General features: G+C 35.8%; 2 protein-coding genes across 3 annotated transcripts; one reads left to right on the top strand and one right to left on the bottom strand.

Annotated features, from left to right (window-relative positions):
- Positions 1–1,825: 1,825 nt before the first annotated feature.
- LOC110817288 (S-adenosyl-L-methionine-dependent methyltransferases superfamily protein) lies at positions 1,826–12,048 on the top strand. 2 transcript variants are annotated; one of them, XM_088213479.1, is made up of 9 exons: positions 1,831–2,053; positions 2,995–3,036; positions 3,254–3,479; positions 3,555–3,701; positions 4,458–4,680; positions 9,171–9,357; positions 10,204–10,388; positions 11,311–11,448; positions 11,827–12,048. In XM_088213479.1, the coding sequence occupies exons 3-9, from the start codon at positions 3,313–3,315 to the stop codon at positions 11,953–11,955; spliced, it is 1,176 nt and encodes a 391-aa protein (XP_088069605.1). In that variant the 5' UTR covers positions 1,831–2,053; positions 2,995–3,036; positions 3,254–3,312; the 3' UTR covers positions 11,956–12,048. The 2 variants fall into 2 exon arrangements, with proteins under 2 accessions (XP_021901441.2, XP_088069605.1); XM_022045749.2 differs by lacking the exon at positions 2,995–3,036 and having other exon boundaries at positions 1,826–2,053; positions 3,567–3,701.
- LOC110817289 (ALA-interacting subunit 3-like) lies at positions 12,006–24,046 on the bottom strand. The gene is made up of 8 exons (XM_022045751.2): positions 23,591–24,046; positions 22,085–22,143; positions 21,895–21,969; positions 21,696–21,809; positions 20,858–20,928; positions 19,865–20,162; positions 13,517–13,806; positions 12,006–12,247 (listed from the first exon to the last, which is right to left on the bottom strand). Exons 1-8 carry the CDS (start codon positions 23,676–23,678, stop codon positions 12,193–12,195), a joined length of 1,050 nt encoding a protein of 349 aa, XP_021901443.1. The 5' UTR covers positions 23,679–24,046; the 3' UTR covers positions 12,006–12,192.
- Between the last annotated feature and the right edge of the window lie 1,182 nt (positions 24,047–25,228).

Raw genomic sequence — 25,228 nt, 5'->3', positions numbered from 1 at the left:
CCTCAATCAGCATCATCAATTCACATTTAAACAAGCAAATCGTAATTCATACCAGACAGACAACATACAGTATCAGTTTTTCAGTCATTCAACCCATAATTAATAAAAACGTAGTACATGCACACAAATCTGTAAAATGAACACATCAAACCTCATTCTGCATTTAAAGCTGTAAACAGGCCAAATAACAGTAAATCATCAATCACACTAGACTCGGGCTCCATTAGCAACCTTAAGCAATTTCACACATGCGTTAATTCAAGAAATACTGTTTTATCATTTTGAACTTTAATACCGTGATAGGAAATAGGGTGAGGGGTCCTTACTTGTTTTCGGGATCCGAATACGATTCACAGTGCGCCTGCAGGCTGTCCCTAATTTTCCCCTGAATTTTTCTCGGGGAACTGAAACACGCTAACAGTACCTGCACGGGTTCCAAAAAAAATCCAAATTAGGCCCAGGGCCTCTTTCGGCCCAAATCGCAACTCCGGCACGGCGGCTCCGCCGTGCTCCGGCGACGGCGCCGCCGCTGGCGGCGGCGAGTCGCCTCGGGTTGACTGTTTACGGCCGTTTTTGGCCGAATTCGGCCACACTCGCATTGGTCCTTGTCAGAAAACAACCCTAGGGCCCTCGGGGGGCCAAAAAATCACGGAAAAACGGAGCTTACCGGCGGCGGCGCTCTCGGGTACGGCGACTCTCCGGCGAAGTTCGTGTTTTGGTGATTTGGCTTCGGTCAACCTGTAGAGAAAAGAATGGTGATCACGGTGATATAAAAATTGCATCGAACGGAGGCCGGGAAGGGCCTCGTCGGAGGCAAAAACCGAGAGGGGGCGCGGCGGCGCCGCTGGGCTTCGGCCGCGTATTCCGGCCGTTTGGCCGGGATTTCGGCTTCGATTTGGCCATAGGAGGAATCAGTGGGGAAAAACGAGTCGGGGGTATGAAATTTACCTCGATCGGCAGTCGGAAATTTCCCCGGTGCGGCGGCGAGTGGCGGCGGGTGGCGGCGGTCGGCCTCTGGTTCGTCTTCTCCGGCGAGCGGCTGGCGGCTAGGGTTTTTGGTCTGGTGTGGGGGTTCTATTTATAACCCCTTGCCTTTTGATCACAGCCGTTCGTTTCGTTTTAATCTGGGCCGTTCGTTTTTGATTGAATCTGGGCCGTCCGTGCGTTTGAATCTGGGCCGTCCGATCGCGTGATTGATCTGGGCCGTCGGATCGCACCCACGCGGATCGCCAACGTGGCTCCTTTCGGAGTGACGCGATCTTGCCACGTGGCAGGCCCCGGTTGGCCGGGACTACTGACCGGGCCTGCTGACGTGGCTGCTGACGTGGCCCCCCCCCCTTTTTTTTTTTTTTTTTTTTTTTTTTTTTTTTTTTTTTTTTTTTCCTCCTCCTTTCCGGGTGCTACATTATTTTCTTACATAAGATCCATTAATTTCCAAATTGGAAGAGAAATATGTTTTTTTGGACCATATTTGTTCCTTCTTCCAAACTTTACATTTCCATCGTGTATGAATCATTTCGTATAATGCTTTTCATCTTGCTAGATAACCAAGTAAGTTTTCTTATCTCTTCTGCATGAACATTCATTGAGAAATCCGACTTCTCTACCCCCACAATGCACCTACTATATTGTTATTACATAAAAACCGAAAACCAGAGAAAAAACAAAAAGAGGAATGAGACAAAATATAAACTTAGATCTAAATATATAATTTTTTTAAAAAAATAAAATTTACCCAGGTAAATAATAGATCCAATGGGCCGGGCGATGGGTTAACGGAGCAATCCGACCCGACCCGACATATAAACGAGCTGTCCAAGTCTCTCAGCTCCCAGTTCAATCCTACAGGGTCTGCAACTTTTCGTCCACGAGAATCGCTCGCGCGTCTCTTCTCTCTTTCGAGCAAGGAAGAGCAAATGCGTGCTGTTGAGGTATGTGCTTGCATTTACGTCTAATATGAAGATAATGATGCAGCAACTTCCACTTCGCCTCGTAAAGTCTGTTTCTCTTTCTGCTACCACCCTCCAAGAAATTGCTTCCTCTCACCATAAAGGTTTTTGTTTCTCTCCCTCATATCTATACATATCAGGTCGTTTGAACATTGGGCTGTCTTCATACTATCATGTTTCACGTGTCCTTTCTGTCTTTGCCCATATAGACGTGTGCAACCGATGCTTTTTTCCTTTTTAAGCATACAATTTAAGTGTACTTTTTGTCCGAAATTTTGCGGTCCGATAATGCGAAATGTGTTAAGTAGTTTTCCTAGTGACCTGAGAGGTGTTGTTTTGATAGTTTATTGGATTCAATTTGAGAGAGAATACATGAATCCTCGATATATTGTTGAATTTACTCTCTAATGACATATAATTTTTATCCGAATGCTAATGGAATACATTGGATTGAAACCGGATGTCATATCATGTTTGGAATAAATGAACAATGCAATTCATTTCAGTTCCAAGGAAATTATTTGGATAAAGTATTTGATGAAATTTAATGTATTTTTAGCGTACTTCTAGTATTGTGGTATTTTAGTAGTTTCATTTAAATTTGAAGTATATAGTTATTTTTCACTGTGAATTTAAAATGTATTTTGTTGATCCTACTTAGAATTTATTTGGAATTGAATTTTCATGTTTGCAACAACTGTTAAGCATACAAGTTAAGATTACAAATCACTTATAATTTTTGTAGAATTTATTTGTTCCAAAGACAACTCTACTTGAAAAGTTGCCTTGTTATGGTACCTGCTTTAAAGATGATTGGCCTGTGAATTTATCTTCATAAGGTATATTGTGAAGTAGAATTGAAGCCATGATGATTTTCAATTAGAATTTGAAAATTGAAAATTGCTTGAGTGGCTATATCAATCAATGGGAACAATAACAAAAGCATATTTCAAGTGTAAACATTCTCTTTGCTATTTAATGTGCTTATCAATGTTGAACTTCACTTATCCATCACATTTAGCTGAGAGTTTGTTTGGAACTGCAGCTGATATTGCAAGCTACTGAAAGAACTGCCATTATGTATTAGGTTGTGACACTGTCTATAATCTTTTTCAGTTGCTTCCTTAATTGCTTTTGGAAGAGATGAAGAAATTGTGTTCCTACTGGAAATTCTAAGCACCTAAAATAAAATTGGCTATAAATTCCCATTTATCCTTAAATAATACTTCAAATAGCTTAAGCAAATTAGTACCCAAAACTCATCCCTAACTTTTATACCTTCTTGTGATTGGTTTGGTTGGTAGGTATTGCCAAGGTTGTATTGAAAAAGGGTAAAACACAACTCTTTAAGGATGGAAGCCCAATGGTGTACAGTGGAGCAGTTGACAGAATAATTAGTAGGCCACCACCTAAGACTGGAGATGTCGTGCTGGTGGCTGATGGAACAGAGAAACCAATTGGGTGGGGCTTGTATAATTCTGTTTCTATGTTCTCTGTTCGGCTGATGCAGTTAGAAGAGGAAGCGCTGAAGTATGTTCTAGATTCTAAAAAGTGCTTCATACCTCTCTTGTCTCTCTTTCATAAGGCTACTGAGCTCATTGTCAGTTCATTTTGCAGAGATCCTTCTTGTGCTTTGAACATACAGAAACTTATTGAAAAAAGAATTGATGCAGCTAGAGAACTGCGCAAGAGTCTGGGACTTCCCTCAGCATATACAAATGCTTATCGGCTTGTAAATAGTGAAGGAGACAGGTAAGTCATTTGGACACTGAGTCTTGTGTTCACATTATCATTATTTTCATCTAATTATTGGGAAACTACTCTCTTTGTTCCTTTTGATTCTTGTACATGAGCTTCTAGTCTAAGATCTTTGACTTTTGCCGACCACCACTTGAGCCCATGACATGTTCACCATATTCTTTATCTATATGTAGTGAGTAGTTGATTTGATCATGTGATGTACGTCACGTGTTATTTGTTTATATGTTCGTACAAGTCTCAAAGAGACCAAACTCCAGGCTTTCTCCTTGTGGAAATTCCACATTACTTCTTATTTTTTTCCTCTTTAACAAAGTTACTTGATTACAAAATACGAGCAGATTTTATGCTCAGCAATCCCAACCTTAGTTTGAGTTGGATGCACAACAAGAGCTAATTTAAAATTTGTAATGTAAATAGGAATCCTGGACAAGCCAACTTTGAGATTGTTGCTTATAATTTCTAGGTAAATTACAATATCTTGATTGATTGTGCTGGTAATATTTGCAGTATGTATACTGTCATTTGGTTCCTGCATCTAGTTTATCATACTATTCATATGTCGTAAAATATTTGTTACTTTTTCGTTTTCAAAAAGGAAATATATAGGGGAGGGTGTAAGAAGGAAGAAAATGTGCATTTGCTAGATTTATACTGTAATTTTCTTTCAGAATAGTTGTTTATGATCACATCCTTTGAGGTGAATCTGGATAAGAAAGTTTATTTATGTCAAATCATTCCTTGCTGCAGATTGTCAGGACTAATTGTTGATGTCTTTGGAGATATAGCAGTAATAGCATCTTCCGCTGCTTGGGTTGAGAAGTATAGACCAGAAGTAGAGGCTTGCATTAGAAAAATTAATGACATTAATCATGTAAAATGGAGACCTTCATTTGACATTTTGAAAGAAGAAGGAATTGATGTGTCTAATTTTAAAGAAATGCTTCCATCAACTTGTCCAGAGAGAACAAAGGTATCAGAGTCCTCGAAAGATTTAATGGTTGCAGATATTATCACTTTTCTTATGCAAGTCCTTCTCTCCACATTAATGAAATTGCTTGAAGTTGCTGTTTCACCTCCCATTACCTTACCATCTTCTAATTCTCTCTTAAAAATTTATTCCTTTATCAGCATTAATATTATTCTTTATGACCCAAACACAAAGTTGCAAGCATAGAAATAACAGCTATTTGCTTGCTAATGCTCTATCACAAAGGTTTGACAACTTAAAAAAGGAAACTCACACTTTTGACGACAATTTTCTGCTTGATTACATCTTATTCCTAAAGGGATAAATATACTCTTTCATACAATTTGCTATTAAATTGTTATATAGTCTATGTATAAAGTAATCTTTTATTTTCTTATAACTAGGTTTCTACAACTTAATCTTTTGTAAGCTATAAATAACACACTAGCATAATCAATAAGAATCTCCCAACAATATTTTTCCTCACCCGTTTTTGGTATAATAGCCGACTATCCATGAAAAGAACTAAATCTTTTCTTCCTTTCTTATTACAATGATGAGTCTTTCTTCCTCTTCTCTTTAGCTGATTCATCCTCTTCTTCTTCCTTCAATTTTCACATTCCATTTCTTGGAGTTTCAAACATCAAGAATTATGTTTATGAGCAACTTAATTTCATGATTACCTATTCTAGAGATCTCTTTCTCATCTAGTCTTTCAACCCACAGTGTTATTGATGGGCTTGGTTCCTGTTGTGCAAAGTTAGTCATGGATTACCACAAAGTAGGTCCCAAACCTAGACGATGTCCTTTGGAAATAGTTCGACTCTCTCATTCTCTATTGGATTTAGGCCACTGTCTTTTTTGGTATCTTAAGAAGTCATTTCAAACCCAACATTTCTCTCACTACTTGAGAAGTCTGCGTTGGCATCGAACAAATTGTTCCAGAAAAATGCTCATGCTTGACCCTTCAACTCAAGTCGCAATTCTACAGTACTTCCATATCTGACCTCTTCATTAATGATTACCTCCATAGATTGAAGAAATTTGATCCTGTCTCGATCGGCATGATCTTTCTGAGGATGATCTGCTGCTTCAAGTCTTGGAGGCCTTCCCCTTGACTACGAGAATGTTGTTATTGGTCTGAGTTCTCAGATATCATTGTTGTTGTCAAACTTCGAATTGGTTTGTACCTCTAGGAAGTCTGATGCGTGGAACGTCAAAAGGCTCCCTCTTCAGCCACCAGTTCCTCTGCTTTTGTTGTGTGACTGCCTCTCAACTGTCTCAAACCTTCATTAATCACTTCTCTCAACTAGGACATTTGTTGTCTTCCTCAAATTCAAGGAGCTATGGTCAATTGCATGACCATGGTTGAACTCAACTTCTGGAATTCTTAGTATCTTCTTTAAAGCACAGTCCTTAACCTGCCGCTCCAATGCCCTTAAGTTCAATTTTTGTTTGGGCTACAAAATCACACTTCCAGAAGATGTTCTCCACTGTTCAGGCAGGTATCCATGTCTTTAAGCTGAAGAGAATTGATTCTATTCAATTTTTGTTTGTTGCCCTTCAACTCACAGATCTCCATGAGACATCTTGGCTTCTTGATACTAGGGTGATACTCATATAATTGCCAGACTAGGTATTTTTCAATCTTTCCCACAAATAAATCTCAAGTGACATTTGGAGATAGTTCTATCGACCGCGTTTCTCATATTGGTTCTTCTTTTCTAAATTGTTTTGATAAAACATTTAGCATTAACAATGTTTTTGTGGTGCCCTCTCTTTTTGCTAATCTCATCTCGGTAAATAGTTTTATGAAAGATAACTCTTGTTCAAATTGTGTTTGGTTCTTTTCGTTTTTGTGTCAAGGACCTCAGGACGCTGACCCCAATTCCCATATGCAATTGACAAGGTGATTTATACTCTTTTTCACCTACAGCTTTGGTTGCTCCCTCTTTCATTTGTCCAACTCGCGTTGCTGTCTGACCATCTCTTGAACTTTGGTATAGGACATTATAGATCTTTTATACTATCTAGAATGACAAAGAGAGTCTTGTTAACCCTCCTCTAATGTCTAAAATTAATTCCTTTAATTGTGAATCTTGATTGATATGAAAAAGCACTAGGCTTTCTTTTTCCTTGTCCTCAATTCATGTTGATGAATTGTTTTCCGTTAGATGTTCTGATGTTTAAACATTCCCTCTCTTCCCTTCTCTGGTTATCAATACTATGTTGTTCTCTTTCTCAATGAATGTTCTCACTTTTTATAGGTCTTTCCTATGCAAAGTAAATCTCAGTTTTATGACATCTTTGTCAATTCTTTTTAGTTTTTTGTTCACTCATTTTGGTTGCGAAATTAAGCAATTTCAATGTAATGGCAGTAATGAATTTGTCAACATTTAAGTTTGAGACTTTTGTTCCCAACAATGACGCGCATATGAGATTTCTTTTTCCTTTTACTCAATGACGAAATGGTTTGGTTGAACATATGCATTGAACCATCATCAATACAGTCCGCTCGCTACTTCTTCAAGCTTCTATGCGATCCAATTTTTTGGATAGAAGCTCACAGGACTGCTGTCCATGTCATTTACAGGACTCCCTCCTCAATTTAGAATTTGATTCCATTCGAGCTTTTCTACAACAAGAAACCTACTTATGATTATCTGCAACTGTTTGATTGTATTTGTTACCCAACTTTATCCTATCATACTACTGAGGAATTGAGTTATATATCTACTAAATATACCTTATTGAATACTCGGACAATCATAAAAGCTATCATTATTCTATTGTTGCTACTCAAAAGGTTATTGTTTCTCGATATTTGGTTTTCTGTAAACATCTGTTTTATCTAAGGACTTGCTTGCTCTCTTTCCTTCACCACTGGCTACTATCCTTGATTCACCTTTTACTTCCATGACATCTTCAATTGTCAAGGCTATCTGCCATTTCTATTTATCTACTAAAAAAGTCCAGCACTGCAAGTTGTGTCCTCTAATTCTAGTTCTTTATACCTTTTACACCTCCATCTCAACCAAAACCTATCATCACCTACTTTTGCCAGAGTACAAAACTTACCACTCAACTTCCATCAGCCTCTATGGTCACTTTTCCTTCTTTCTCCTCCTATAATTAATCCTCATCCCATGCTCGCTAGAAGCCCCATAGATCATTTTAAGCCAAAAGTCAAGGACAATTTTATCAATCCCAATTGCCCCCTCCTGTGATTTGCCATTTGAGCGTAGATCATGTTTGCAACCTTTCGTTAAATCCTCTCAAAATGGAGGCAACCCATGGCAAGCGAGTTTGATGCCCTTCTTGCCAATAACACTTGGCAGCTTGTTCCACCACCACCTGGAGCTAATATGGTTGGATGTTGTCGGGTATACGAGGTTAAACAGAAGGATGATTGTTATCTGAAGCATTTTGAAGGTTGATAGCTTTCTAAAGGGTTTTGCCAACAGCCTGGTATTGATTACGCGAAACTTATTGTATATCTCAAGCCATCCACCATTGATATTGTTTTCTCCATTGCTGTCTCTGTACGTTACCCACACAACTTGTGGGGAGGTAAAGTGATAAATATGTTCTTACCCTTAATCTGTTATTAGCCCTCAAAAGTCCTTTCTTGTTCCTCTTACTTCAGAGCTTCAGAAAAAGTAATTTATCCTTGATGCGTTGCTAATATTGCCTAATTGTCAGTAACCCGACTAACGACCAGTGAAATTTATCCTAGAAGTTTAGGTGTGATTTCACTCGATAAAGAGAATAGAGAATTTGATATTCCAATTGCATATCATTTATAATATTGTATATTTTGATCTTTCAGTTGTCTAATGTCTTCTTATATCAAGATTCTTCTTACAAAAAAATCGTTCCAGATTTATGAATGAAAATAAATAGAATTTATTGGACCTAAACGAAAAAGTGCTTCTGGTAGAGTCTCCATTGATGGATCTAGTAATGGGATGTTTACATGGAAATCAGTAGGAAATTTGGGATGTTTTTTACTCTAATTTGTGGGATCCTCAATAGAAAATCCAATGATCTCTTGAATAAGAAAATACTATATTTTGATAATTTTTATACATAATGTGTCCAGAGAAACAATAACAAAGTTTGTTAGAATAGAAGGAAGAGTAGTTATTCTGGTTTCTCGGAATTTAGGAGTGACCTCTTCTTATCTTATTTTTATACTTTTAGCAGTCACACCCTAATACATTTACACTATACACTGCCATAAGAATAATTGACAGAAAATTAGAAAGACAATTATCTTCCTAATCAAACTTTACTAATTATTGACTGTAGCTTTTTCTCTTTCTTTTATACACCTTAGCAAAGGATGTTATCTTCATACCTTTTAGGTCCTTGACAGCTTCTGCGACTAAATTTGTTTGGCTTAAGTTGATCTATGTACAGCTCTTGAAAAATGGCTTCTTGAAACATCTGGTAAGATTGTCTTATTCCATCATGTAACATCTGCATACCAGGTTATGGAAAATGGGATTTCTTATGCAATCTCATTAGATGGTCAGAAGACAGGATTTTATGCTGACCAGCGTGAAAACCGTCATTTTATATCAACAATTTCAAATGGTCAGAGAGTTCTTGATGTTTGCTGCTATAGTGGTGGTTTTGCTCTAAATGCAGTTCGAGGAGGTGCTATGAATGTCATTGGTATAGTCGAACTGTTCTTTTTCTTTTTTTTCCCTTTGTTTACCAAAAGCCCATAGTTTATCTATCTGATGCTATATTCTTTGAAGCCTTATTTCTCTTTACGTAAGCCTGGAAGTATCTAATTCAGATATATTATTGTTGTCTTCTTCAATTAAAAGCATGCCTTGGATAGAAATTGAAATAACTAATTGTTTTCTCAATTGCCTCCCTCACCCAAAAAAAAAAAGAAAGGATTAATTTCTCCATTTTATTTGTGGAGTTAATGGAAATTCTTGGCGAAGCACAACTAAATGTTCACGTGGTTTCAAAAGTTTTTTGTCTGAACAGCATAACAATATGTAGTTTGGGATATTTTTCTTCTACAAAAGAATTATTTATTGAAGAAAGGCACTTCCTGGTCCATATTTATACACGTTTTTCTTTAACATGAATTATTGAATGGTGTATATGGATCTTCTCAAAGCATTGAGGTCTATTTTTTATTAGGTATATTTTAAAGCAGAGTTTACTACTTCTAATTTAACTGTCCGAAATTCGATATTAATGTTTTAGCTTGTGTAGAAAGTTTATGAACATTTTAAGTAAAACTTGCTCTTGAATTTATAACTTGTAGTATTAGAAAGCTGGTTTTGCATTAAAAATGAAGAAGGCTTCAGTTAAAGTTACATTTAATCTTAATGTTACTTTTCTTTCTTTTCAATGAAGAAAATTCCATTAAAAAAAGGCCCCAAGAGGGTGTTCATTCAATTCCCCTCACTCTCATTATGAAGTATTATGAAGTTTATTGTGCAAAAATTAGACAGATGTTTCATACTAATCCATTTAAATCATCCACATATCCTGTAGGTGTTGATTCATCATTGGCTGCTTTGGAGCTTGCCAGAGAAAATATTGTTCTTAACAATATGGATCAGAAAAAAATATCATTTATGAGAGAGGACGCAATTGAGTTTATGAAGAGTGCTCTTTCAAGCAATGAGATTTGGGATATTATAATTTTGGATCCTCCAAAGTTAGCACCAAGGAAAAAGGTAAAAATTTTGCGGGAGGGAAGGCAACTTTACATACGTCGCATCCCCCAAACATAGCATGGTTAAATGTCATGTGATTTTGGATGTTTTCTGTGAAGTTCTTCATCTCACTGTTCTCCAGAAGTAGGATGGAGATCACATAACTTGTTACTCAAATCTTTCTCTGTCAGGAAAAGGAGAATGGAGAATAGATTTTAAATGTCATTGATTGATATTCAGCCATTCAGTACTTACCTGCTTAGAGATTCATTTCATCTAAATTTAAGTAACATTGCCTGATGAAATCAGCTATTGCATCATTTACTTCACCTCTTGGGATATGGCCCCTTGGTCCTCAAAAAACAGAGCATGTTATCTCGCCTTTGTTACTCTCTGGCCTCGAAATCTTATGATAAGGATGATAATTTGTTTCATCCTTTTCCCAGTTTTATTGTCTTTTCTCTGTCATAAATTAGTCAGCACTCTGATAAGAATGATAGATATGCCAAGCTTGATATCACCCGATGTCAATTATTATCTGATCATACATATGCTTCACCATATTTTACAATTCATAACTCTTTGCAGTAAGGTGATAATTTTCACTGGATAATCTGAAGTATCAAAGACAATGCTAATATCCACAATTCATTTTCCCTCTTTGGTAGGGAGAAGGATTTTTTAAATGGCAGCTAGAGGAATAAAAGAGCAAAGTTTATACATTTTGTACTTATTTCGTGATTTAATTATGCTCTCTGAGTTTCATTCCGTAATCCATGTTATACATATACGAGAAAACATATTTTTGTGCATCTAGAACATTGTAGCTGTTTGGTTTGACATTTGCATGTTTTGGATTGAAACTATTTCATGTGTGGATGGCTGCTTCCCCTTGAACTTTTTTGTGGTCTTACTGCGACTAATTTGGCTTGTCTATTTCCAGGTTCTGAAAAATGCATCAGGCATGTACAGGAATTTAAACTCATTAGCTATGCAATTGGTGAAAAGAGGAGGTCTCCTCATGACTTGCTCTTGTTCAGGAGCTATGACACAGAGTGGGATGTTCTTGGGTAATCTCCAGGTAAGTTATTTCTTTGATTTTCTTTTTTGCTGCCCCAAGTAATTTCTTGATATTTACTAAATATCAATTTGATAGCCAAAATCTGTGTTTAGTGGTTAGTACCTATCTAGCTATATTTGCAACTTAGCCCTTGTTTAGTGGTGTTGTTCGCTTTAACTCTTTTTTTTAGTGAAATTATTTTCCCTCTTTAGTGAATGTTATATATATTGAGTGATATTTGTAAAACTTATATAACCGTTAATTGCTTCCCCCTCTTAAAAGTGAACACTTCACCGTTCAAAATAAGGATTTTTTTCAGATAATCTATGAACACTCCGGAGTAGATCATAGTCTTTTTAAGCATCTTTAAAAGTAACCCTCTGAATGTCTATTTTCCAGAGTGCTGCAGCAATGGCTGGTCGGAAAGTCACAATCCTGCGACAAACAGGAGCAGCTTGTGATCATCCTGTTGACCCATCATACCCAGAAGGAGCATACCTCTCCAATATTCTTCTCAGAGTGTTATAGACATCCTTGTCATTAACATTTTACAGAATGCAGCTACTAGATGAAAACTGTTTGGGTGCAACTATTTGTTAAATTATAAATCAAATTTCCTGATGTCAAGTTCACCAAAAATACATATTTCAAACAAACACTACACTTTGGAGCATGCAACAACCAATTTCATATTAACAATGGAGGGGGGTGAAATAAGAGCATTTCAAGACAACTAATCTGTGAGATACTCAATGCATAAGCTTGTTAGCGGCCTCCAGGATTTCTGTTCCATGACAAGTAAGAAGGATCTCCAAGTCGCCTGAAACCAAAAAGATTCTGAGATTAGTTGCCAGATCTTTTTTATATATGTCGCCACAAAGAGGGGATCAAATCCTATATCGTCTTCTGGCAAAGAGGATATGATATGTAAAGGAAGGAATGGAGAATCCCTTGATTCTTTTTCCACTTTTTTTCAATCCTTCCAAGTTCCAAATAGACCCTTGGCTCATATTGGAGCGTTTGACGCCAAAAGACTGATAACAGTAATATTTTTAACTAAATCAATTAACAATATATATACCAAAAAATAACTTGGTTTTTGTCTAGCAACAATTATTTGTTGTGTTCCTCTTGTGTTTCTAGTTTCTATAAATTTAAATGAGAAACTATTTTAATCCATAACTATAAATACTAAGCAGATTTATCAAATATAGTACAGTAATAAAATACTGTGAAGAAGACTTATATCAAGCATGTGAGTTTCTACATTGTCATACAGTTTATACACCACATACATTACGAGTATACATAAAACCTGGAAAAGAATAAAAGTATATAAAAAATAAAAAATAAAAAAGCATTCAAATGTCGCTTTAATATAAGGTAAAGGACAATTTAGAAATTAAAAATTATGTGGGGACAACTTTGGCATTTTAAAATCCGGAGTTTTAAAGAGAATTTGAAGCAAATAAATCCCAGCAAAATAAGGAAAAATTTGTAATGATTCGTTATTTTGTTCTATTCTAATCTCCTTCTAGCTTCAAAGATAAAACTGAAAACTTTTGTGCTATTTGGCTAGCACTGAACACTTTCGTGGTATTTAATCCTGGTAAATAAGAGATACCAAAGGGTACCGTTAAGAGAATCTTCCACTTTGCTTAAAAGCAATTTATAACCATCATACTTAGCTATATTTGTTTACTAATCCATAAGCAAATTGCTCATAAGGTGCTTGTATGCAATTTTGAGCATAAAAAATTAAGTATCTCATCTCAAAATAGAAAAAAGTAAGTACCTCTTTCAAAGTGCGTCATTTTTCTAAGCAACGCCAATTTTTCTGCTAATCATTGTATATCTAGTTTGGTTTAATTATCATTTCACTCACAAGTAATACTTTAATTTTATAATACTTTTGATATTATTCAAAATTTTCGTTTCAGGTTTCTTTTTATGCTTAAAGAAACCTCAGTCTCTTCTTGAATTTCTTGGAATTTAAAACAGTACTCAATTGCAAGAGGAAGTTTCTAAGACAGCCCTAGTGTTAGAAAGCTCAGCATATAGATTATTTTGGGTTTCTTAAGAAGCTTACCTTGGCTTGACGAGATACATAACGAAGAAGGTCAAGGACAAGAAGAAGCAGATCCCACCAACAGTAAGATAAGCAATGCCAAGGAAGTCATTCTTCCCTCCAAGCCAGCTAGTAGTTGAAAGCACAAGTTTCTTCTTGCCATTAAAGCTGTAAGTATTGTAATTGTTCTGCAATGTAACTTGGATGGTTTCACCCTCATTCAGATCCACCTCTATCTTCCCATACAACTTTCTGAAAGTTGGCAGTGCAGCTGTCCGCATCCAGACAATAAGGTTCTCCTGTTCACTTAACTGTGACCCAAGAAAAATAGGCCAGGTTAAGCATTTGTCTCAATGAAGAAAGCAAATTCAATTGAAAAAAATATTGAAATCCAGCTTTTTTCGTTTGTTTCTTCCATTACATTTTAGGTCAAGAGGAGTGAAAAGAAACCTAACCATCCCTATCCTAACACATGCTGAGAGAATGAACAATCATAACAAAATCTGCTAATTACATAAAAAAAGAAAACAGAGTCCTTTGAACTAGAGAAATATTTGAAAAGCTAAATTGTTTGGGCAAATCATATACATGCAACTAGTTTGAGAGGAAAAATTATATTTTGTATTACAATTACAATTAGTTTATATACAGAAACTCTAGCCTTTAGAAATGGAATCACATCCCATAATCTGTGGGATATTCCCATCCCATAATTTGGGGGATATGACACCACAAAAAAAGGAACTGATCAAATCAACCTAATTCTAGGAAGACTAACTATTATATTCAGACTTTCCTAATTTAATCTATACATGTGTAAAATACATTCTTCCACACTCCCCCTCAAGCTAGTGAATGAAGGTATTCACCATTTCCAGCTTGGATACAAAACTCTCAAACACTGAACTACTTAACCCCTTGGCGAGTATATCAACAAGTTGGCCATGTGTAGATATATAAGGTGTACAAATCAGTCCACTATCCAACTTTTCTTTAATAAAGTGTCTGTCAATCTCGATGTGTTTTGTTCGATCATGCTACACTGAATTGTGAGCTATGTTGATTGCAGATTAGTTATCACAATGAAGTTTCATAGGGCCATCCCACATAATCTTCAGATCCTCTAGAACTATCTTCAACTATAATAGTTCACACACTCCCTAAGTCATTGCTCGATATTCTGCCTCAGCACTAGACCGTGCTACCACATTCTGTTTCTTACTCCTTCATGTCATCAGATTTCCACCAAAGAAGGTGCAATAACCTAAAGTTGAACTTCTGTCAACGACTGACCCAACATAGTCAACATCTGTGTATGCCTCAGAGACTAACCCTCCATTCCTCTTGAAAAGGATGCTTCTACCTGGTCTCCCTTTGAGATATTGCAAAACTCTATATGCCACCTGCAGTTGGACTTCCTTTGGATTGTGCATGAACTGACTGATCACACTCACTGCATACGCCATGTCTGGCTGGCCGAATGTGAGAAAGATAAATGAGCTTCCCCACCAACCGTTGATACATCTCTCTATCCACCATAGCATCTTCTTCTGCCTCCCCAAGCTTGAGATTCGGTTCTATTGGAGTACTCACTGGTTTGCATTCTGTTTTGCTGGTTTCTTTGAGTAGATCTGTAATATACTTCTGTTGAGAGATAAAAATGCATTCGCTTAGAATGATCCACTTCAATTCCAAGGAAATACTTCAATCTTCCTAATGTCTTGATCTCAAATTCTTTAGCTAAACATTGACTTAGAAGTTGTCTCTCCCTATCATCATCATCGGTCACAATTATGTCATCAATATACACCAATAGAGCTGTAACTTTACCTGCAAATGAGTGTTTAATGAACAAAGTGTGATCCCCTTGACTCTGCCTATATCCCATAGCTGTCATTACTCTAGCAGACCTTCCAAACCATGCTCGTGGTGATTGTTTCAGTCCATACAAGGACTTTTTTAGTCTACATATTGTACTAGCAGTCAACCCTTTATTATAACTTGGTGGAACTTCCATATAAATTTCTTCCTCCTGTTCTCCATGCAAAAATGCATTATTAACATCAAACTGTTGCAAATCTCCATCACCATTAGCTACTAGTGACAATAAAACTCTAACAGTGTTCATCTTTGCAACTAGAGCAAACGTCTCTTGATAATCAATCCCATAGATTTGAGTATAACCCTTAACCACCAACCTAGCCTTGTATCCTTCTATTGACCCATCTGCTCTATATTTTACTTTGTAAATCCATTTACACCCTACAGGTTTCTTTCCTTCAGGTAACTTCACTAACTTCCAAGTTTTGTTCTTCTCCAATGCCTCCATCTCAACATTCATGGCTTGCTTCCATTTTTCATCGGTTAAAGTCTCGGATACATTCGTAGGGATGGAGATGGTGTTTAAGTTGACAAAGAAGGCTCTATGAGATGGTGAAAAATGTTTAAAGGACAGGAAATGTGCAAGAGGATATAGAGGTCGGTTTATACATTCTCCAACTCCTTTCCTGATAACAATAGGGAGGTCTTGGTCATTATTATTTATCTCATATACAGACTGAGAAAAAGGATTAGAAACTGCTACCTCATTCTCAAGATTTAGGTTGAAGTCTTGGACTTGCACAAATTCACGAACAACCTTCTTCCTCCTCGAGAACACTTTGCCTTTGCCAAATCTCACACTATCAATGGTCGGATTTGTATTGTCAGTGGGCTCAATGAGAGGAACATTTTCAGGAAGCTCGGTAGAAACACCCATGGGACTAGACTGTCTTAACACAGGAAGTGGTGACGATGCCAGATCAAGAGGCAAAAAATCTGCCTTATCCTTATCTTCCGTTACTGAATCCCCTCCTGAAGATAAGGAACAATGAAATAGGATTCTAGTTCATGGGATGTCACATCAACTGAGACATTGAACCTTTTTGATGGAGAGTGATAGCACTTATATTCCTTTTGAGTTGAAGAATATCCCACAAACACGCATTTTAATGCCCTTGGATCTAATTTTCCCCGGTTCTAATTATGAACATGAACAAATGCCACACACCCAAATATACGAGGAACAAGACTATTTGTGGTATGTAGGTTTGGATAGAATTTGGAAAGGGCATCCATTGGACTTTTAAATCCTATGACTCTAGAAGGCAAGCGATTTATGATATGGGCAGCTGTAAGAACCGTTTCTTCCCAAAAAGATTTAGGTACATTTTTCTGAAACAGGTAGGATTTTGTTAAATCGAGGAGATGACCATTTTTTCGCTCTACTACTACATTTTGTTGTGGAGTGCCCACATAAGAGGACTCATGTACTATTCATGCTTTCTGAAAGTATGTAGTTAGGGCTTGACTGAAATAGTTTTTCGCATTATCTGACCTAAATCTTTTTATATTGACCCCAAATTGAGTCTTTATCATAGAACAAAATTTTTGAAGAACAATACTAACATCGAATTTCTTTTTAAGTAAAAAAATCCAGATGACTCGAGTACAATAATCAATGAACGACAAACCATTTAGCTCCATTTACATTAGAAATAGTTGAAGGACCCCAAATATCACTGTAAATGAGATCAAAATGAATAGAACTCCTTTTATTACTAATTGTAAAAGATACATGTTTGTGTTTAGCAAGTTCGCACACTTCACAATGAAAATGTTCAACTTCTACACCCTTAAATAAAGAAGAAAATAAAAGTTTAATAATCCTAAATGATGGAGGTCCAAGTCTGCGATGACGAATCCAGACTTGTTCTTTATTAGATGAAAAAGATTGTGAGACAGGAAAATGAGATGTTATGCCCTTGGTAGTGTTGGATTGACTTGGTAAATGATTTAATGTTTCAAGATAGTAGAGTCCATCTCGTTCTCTAGCATGTCCAATCGTCCTCTCCAAATCTTTGTCCTAAAATACACAGTAACTCTGATTAAAACTACTTTACAATGCAGATTTATAGTGAGCTTTTGGATGGAAACAAGATTTGTGGTTAGCCTAGGAATGTGAAGAACATTTTTTAACAATAATGACGGGCTTATCTTGACATCACCTATGTCTGCCACAGTAGATAATGATCTATCGGCTGTGATTATTTTCCTATTACTTAGACACGAGGTATATGAGGAAAAACTTTTTGAGGAATGGATCATATAGTCAGTAGCTCTTGAGTCAATAATCCAAGAGTTGGTAAAGACTATATTCAAGACATTTAATCCAATGGAGAAGGAAATTTTACCTAAATACGACATTGAACAAGTACCTGATGGTTTTTCAAGATTGCCAATAAGTGATCTCACCCTCTCAATTCGTTCTTGGCTGAGATTTCCCATCTCTTGTGATATCCCTTCATGCGGTTGCACTGTTACAATCTGGGCTCGTCCATTGTTCCTTGGTTGCTCTCTTTTTTGTCCCCACTCGCGGTTAGGTGGTTTTCCATGCAATTTCCAACACCACTCACAAGTATGACGTGCCTTCTTGCAGTAGGTACACAATAGAGTGTCTTTGTGGTCACGCTTTTGAGTCTTTGGCTGGCTGGTCCTTCCATTCTCGACCGTGGGCATTTTTTCTGAATTTGTGGCTATTTTATTGCTATTACTAGCAACTAAAGCCGAACTGTCAGTTCCCTTTGGTTCAAACATCAATTCTCTTCTACTTTCTTCTCCTCGGATGAGTGCAAGCACTTCATTGAAACTTGGAACTTCCTGTTTGCCAAGAATCTAAATTCTAACTAAATCAAATTCTGAATTGAGTCCAACCAGAAAATCATAAACTCTATCTTGTTCAATAAACTCCTTCAAAATTGCTGCATCATCAGGACATTTGGTCTTAATTACCCTATAATGATCAAGTTCTTGTCATAAAGCCTTCATTTGATTGGTATATTCAGTGACAGTCCTATCTCCTTGTTTTGCAGCAATCGTCTTAACTTTGACTTCGTAGGCTTTGGCAGCATCCTTTGCCTTGGAGTACGTTTCTTGAATTGCATCCCATACATCCTTGGAAGTAGCTAAGGACATACATGTGTCGCTAATCTCTGGAGTCATGGAGTTCCATAGTCATGCCATGATCATCGAATCCTCCTCATCCCAAGCTTCAAATCGTGGATCTTCCGGTTTTGGCCATGTCCCTAAAATGTGACTGATTTTTCCTTTCCCTTTCAGCACAGTCCGGACAAGTTGGGACCACTTAAGATAGTTTTTTCCATTCAGCCTATATGCTGCCTGAATGTTCTGCAATTCCCTGGCTTGAGATCTAACAATTCTGCATCCTCCAACTGTACCATATCTTTTGTTTCTACCACCTCCGACATTCTTAATCGAACCAAGTAGTCCTAAGGCAATTAAGGCTGGTTTTGAGTCAACTAAAATATCAGCGATGAAGGCTGATACAATTCAGATACTCTCTTACAAAAGCTTCCTGGCAACAGTGGTGGTAGGGCAGAAACAGGGGGCAGCTTGCAATTTCGTACAATTCCATACAGAGTGGCAGGTCAAATTACAGCGGTGAATCAATGGAACCTTGGTGATGAAGTAGAATTTCAAAAAACTCCTCAACAACGGAATAAAAAAAAAAACCCTGCTATGAAGGCAGAACTCTGCTATGAAGGTTATGGTTTCAGTTCCCAGAAAAAGAGCCTAAAGCTCTGATACCATGTTGTAGTTTGAGAGGAAAAATTATATTTTGTATTACAATTACAAGTGGTTTATATACTGAAGCTCTAGCCCTTAGAAATAGAATCACATCCATAGTGTGTGGAATATTCACATCCCATAATCTGTGGGATATTCCCATTCCATAATCTGTGAGATATGACACCACAAAAAAAGCAACTAATCAAATTAACCTAATTTTAGGGAGACTAACTATTATATTCAGACTTTCCTAATTTAATCTATACATGCGTAAAGCACATTCTTCCACAATATGCAACTAGAGCGATGATGGAACTTTTTCATTCTATCTGAAGGTGATGCATGGCATGCAATATCAACTATCATTATACAAGAAAGATAGAGCACATTAAGTTGGAAAAAAAATCTATTTTCTAAAAGAATCATCTGAAAAATGTTCTGTAGAGAAACAATTTTAATTTATGATTACACACACTCACACATACATATATACATATATTAGGAAAACAGAATTTTTAAATGTTGATGTTCAAAACATCTTTTATTGTCTTATGTTCTTCCATTACTGGAAATTATCAAAATGGTTATTTTCCAATTCCATTAACTAACTAAAATAATGCGAACATCTTTTCCCTGAAAGAAGAACTGAAAATGGGAAATGAAAAAATAGAAAGGAAAATTATAAAAATCTTTCCACTCAAATGCACCCATAAATATATGACAATGAGTGATGGGACTTACTGATACATTGGGAATAAGACTTGCACCACCAATAAGACTTCCGTTTTGAAAATTTTTTGGAAACACATTTTTTCCAAACTTGTGTTCCCTATCACTCTTCCATGAGATGCCCCTCTTGTTCACATTCAAATGTTGGTTGTTGCGGGTAAAATTATACGTGTCATTGAATAAACTCCAAGCAATGAGACCACAAGGCACGATTGGTAATCCTTCTGCATTGTCCTCAGGCTTACAAGAGCTTACATCATTCTCACTACTTGGATCTCTCAATTGTGCATCACTTCGGCTTTTTACATACCTATTGTACAAAGTCATTATTATTGCCAAGTGTTCATTACAAATTAAGATACTCACTACTTTGTTTTTAATCTTTTAAACAGGGAACCTTTATTTATTATGATAGAAAGTTAAATATGGTAAAAATAATTAAACATGAGAATTCGAAGTATACAAGCTTAATCAGATCATGCTAATTATCAAGCAACACCAGGCAAAAAAATGCAGGTCCATCTAACTAGATATTTTTATGCACATTTCAAATACCCCTGGTTGTCAATGCCAATTATTCTATTGGGAATTAAGGGGAACACTTATCACAATACAGCACAGGTGCAATTATCTAACAAGAAGAGAAGACATTGTTGTTTTCTCCTTTGCAAATACACAAAGCCATAACATATAATCTTCATGTCATTAAAAGCTTATAACTCATTAACCCCTTTTTTCTTTTTTGAGTTCAGATGCATAAAAAGAAAATCTAGAAAAAGATTGCAGTTTCCTGCACCAAATATAATGATCTGTCCACGGTATAAACAAAGTTGATAACCTAGATACTGCCTTATTTGTGGTCTTCAAACTCCATGGTCACAAGAAAGCTTCCATGAGAAAAATCACTCGCATAATAATCACACCATTCTGAAAATTTCTCCAGATAGTTTCTTGCATCCACAGATTTTTTAGATGCATAGAGGAAATGAAGAGACAGGTAAATACCTCCGATGATTCTGGTAAAAGTTTTCAAGCTGGTAGTACACATAGATAGGCTGCTTCATATGCTTAGGGACCTTACAATGAAGAGAAGAAAAAAAGAACATTAGGGGCACGTTACTATAGTCAAAACGTCACAGCAGATTATAGAATTTTTAGATATGTCCATCTGAGATGCAGTTCCGGACTATGACATTGATAAAATGTCTCCAGTGAGGCAAAAGGATTGCTGCCTACACTACATTCAGGGTTATTTCCGTCATGGAATACGTAGAAACAGTGGTCATTGGAGCAGATTAAAAGCCAGCCAGACCTTTTTGAATAGTCTCTTATACTAGGAAAACCTTATATGTCAAATACAAGATGTATGAGTCAACATCATGCACTCTTAGTAGTTACTCAACAACCCTTAGAAGCAGGTGAATGCACCAGGGAGATAGTGCACACGGTTGTTAAATTGGAAGCAGGGGGAGATTGTGGTTGTTAACATTGCATGTTTAATTTCGAAACTGGATAAGTGAACAAAAAAATCATAAAGCATGATCAGAATATTTTGAAAAAAAATTGATGGAAAATAAGAATTTGACAAAAACCAAGATATATGGATAAGGCTAGACGAAATTAGCCATAATCACAAACTTCAAAATAAACATAAAATTTAAAAAATAAAATCATCTTTTGCACGTAGAATATAATGATATTTCCATCCAACTTAGAAAATTTACTTTTAGTATTTCAATTAACTAAGGTTTGACAAATATAGAAATCAATACCAAAAGCAATGGTGAGAAATTTGATAAGAAAAAAAAAATAAAAGTGAAAATTTGAACACTATGGAACTTACTGTTAACGTTCTGTTGCATTTCTTATCTTCAGGGCCTTGTATAAATCCCGCCTTATCATTTCTAGAGGACGGGGGTACGCATGCAGCGTCATACCGGTGGACAATTTCAACAACCTTTTAAGAATGACACATCCATAATCAATTACATATTAAACTGAAAAAAAAAAAAATCAGTAGATTTGAGTGAAACCAAGCATACATCCCGAGAAGCCAAAAGCGAGACAACTCCAAGGGGAATGAAGACAACACTAACGAGTAGAAAAGTTGAAATCACCTGCCGCAGAAGGTAACAAGTTAAATGCTTTTTTCACATGTATAATGATAATATTTCAAGGAGAAAATTTCAAAAAGTTATTATTCTATCATGCAGTAAACGCATTAGACCATACCCATCGGGGTGTAAGAATTGGCTTGCAAGCGGGGAGTTCCTGCTGCGTAAACCTTGAATCTGAAAGAGAAAAATTTTTAAAAGAAATTCTCTTAAGGCAAGTAGATTATTTTATGGCAAATCTGCAAAGTGACCGCCATATGAATACAGAAAATAAATTTTAGATCGAATACTCAGCTGAATCACATCCTGTAAGATGCAAGGCAAGGAAAGGTCTCTAGTCTATATTGACATTAAATAAATAAATGCTCCAATCACAAGAAGAATCAGAAAATGCATGCTGGACCTAGGTTTTCACATTGTTTACAGGTGGATGCCAACGTATCTTGTCCATCACTTTGTTTTTTAACACCGGTCCTACCAACTAATATAGGTGCCTTTGACACCATGAATTATAGGCTGAAAACTATCACCATGATGCTTCCCCAGAAAAGAGTATTCGAAACTTGTCTTAGCTAGATGTTTAGTATTTATTTATTAAAAAAAATATAACTGATTCTTTTCTTCTTAAAACATTATAGTACAGAAAAATAAAAGTACCCTAATTAATAGGAAAGCTTATATAATGCCATAATCCTGGCCAAACAGCAGCATTTTCTAATTAAGCTTGTTTACCTATTAGATTAAAGAAATCTCTCTCTTTAAACCACTGCAGAAATCACTTAATTCAGAAAAATAGTAACAAGCTTATGACGTTGGTGATTCAATTTGATCTCAGAAAAAGATACAGGCCAGAATAATCAAAGAAGACATCATTAGCCTAGGGAAGATGACCTGATGAGACAGGCATTGAAAAATAGAATAGATCCACAATTGTAAGCAGTCAGCAATATGAACATTCAAAATTTTAGAGCTAAATACAAATCATGTTCACAACCAATTCCCTTCAAGGAATTTCAACATAGTATACTCTCTATCCCCAGAGAAAAAAAATCAAGAAAAATATAGTGCATAAACAAATACAACATTCCCCTGGATTTTTTCAATAACAAGATTTTATTTGATTTAAAAATTTCCCCATGCTTGAAAATATATTAAAATTTGAATTCAATTTCTGTTAATACAGTGCACCCATCCAATGAAATTCCAGACGATACCAAGAAAATAGTATCTCTACCTCATCCAGCTAGAAAGTATCAAGAATATTCAATATGCATTCTTGGGGATACTGTACTAACACCACCATGTCCATCAACTATTACGATGCAAGTAAGAATACGGTGTTGCAACGAGACAATCCCAAATATTTGCTAATCATGCCTACTCAGGCTCATATAGCTAGATAAAAGGTAAGATATAATTCATGTGCATCAATAAAAAGCAAGTTCCTTGAACAAAAAAAAAAAGAACATAAAGCAAGAAAAACAGAAAATGCTCAATATATATACAGAAATCGTACTCCTAATTAGATTTCGGCAGTTACATCAAAAGAGTTGAATATCAACATCATGACAAATCTTATACGAACAAAAACTACATGAACCAGAAAGAAGGAAGAGAAGATTACACTTGGGTCGCTTAGAATTCCTCCTGGCAGTCGAAGAATCCGCCGATCCACCAGCTCCAGCACTGGACGACGCTGTATTTGGACTCATGTGAAAGAACGCCGAGACAGAGGTTGCTTTTCAGGAGAACACAAGATAACCAGGCAAAAAAAGATCGAGACAGAGGAACAGAGAGAGAAATCGAGGGGAAGAAGATGATAGAAGCGAATGCGAAGAGGAAAAGTTGGGGATTGAAAGGAAATAGAAATCCAGAGGAGGAAAATCCAAAGGAGGAAAGAAGATTGGCAGTTTACAGAGTAATGCGTAATGGTTTGTACTTTGACTTTGCAAAGTAAAGGAAGCTTCTCTCTCTCTCTCTCTCTCTCTCTAGGGCGGCAAAAGGAAGACCAATCCGTTTCTCTCTCTAGAAGTAGTAAATGAGTTTAGAGAGAGAAAAAACAATGACTTGAATTCAACTTGGAAGACGACTGAAGAAACACGGTTGTTTGATTTTATCTAAATTAAATTATTTTTTTATTTTCTTTTTTTATTAAATCATAAATTAGTTTAGGTAAATATATTTTTATTTTTAAAAAATTATAAACTAATTTCACTAAAAAAATTCAATTTGACATTAAAAAAAAAAAGAAATTGAACTTTTTTGTTTTCAACTCTCAATTTTACTTATATTTTTGTATTTGTTTTATATATTTTATTTACATTTTAACTTTAAAATATTTTTTTATCGAAACTAAATATTTATAATGAACTTTTTTTTTGGACGATATGTTAAATTTAATTTAAATAAAAATATATTATATCTTACTTAATATATTATTTTTATGTATTTTTAATAGCTTACAATTTTAACATTTTACTTTTGGTATCTTTCTCAACTTAGTCTTTTACCTTTAAAATTTTAGAACTAAAAATTTTATTTTGATATTTTTATTTTAATGTAATATTTTATAAAATATAATTTATTAATTATACAATAAAAATCTTAAATATCTTTAAACCACCGAATAATTATGTCACTTGAAAAAAAAAAATAACTTTGACATTATGAATTTTAAATATTTTCATTTTTTTTCTAAAAAATTAACTTATTAAATATTTAAACTTAATCTCCTATCAAGCCACTTTGTATACTTTTATCTTTTTCTTTCTTTGTTTTTTGTTCGTTGAATATAAAAAAATATACTCTAAAACCCACATGAAAAATGTTTGGGAAACGTTAACATTCTTCACAATCACGATAACCTACTCCAATGATCTATCACTTGATCCATCTTATTGAGTTGGCTAATCAACTTGTCCCACGCGACACCTTCAGTCACTCATGCCATACTTAATAATAAATGTAACAGCCCCGAAATTTTGAAATGAAATATATGTATTAAAAAGGTCAAATGCGGAAGCGGAATAAAAATTTTGATTAACATCCCTTACACTAAAACCAAAAACGTGCTTAAAGTATAAAAGAATAAACTAACTAAAAGACAAACTCGAAAATAAAAACTATAAATATAACTACAGAGTCTTCAGGCGTCCCCTTCGCCGTCTTCCTGCGGAACGGGCTCGGGAACTATGTCTTCCTGATCTGAAATGATTAAATAAGGAATGAGCTACACCAGCCCAATAAAGACATCACACTATCT

This window comes from Carica papaya, chromosome 2 (genome assembly GCF_054855325.1).
Source record: "Carica papaya isolate Zhongbai chromosome 2, ASM5485532v1, whole genome shotgun sequence".
Classification (NCBI taxonomy): domain Eukaryota; kingdom Viridiplantae; phylum Streptophyta; class Magnoliopsida; order Brassicales; family Caricaceae; genus Carica; species Carica papaya.
Note: the sequence above shows the minus strand (reverse complement) of the source record. Positions and strands in the feature narration are given on the sequence as shown.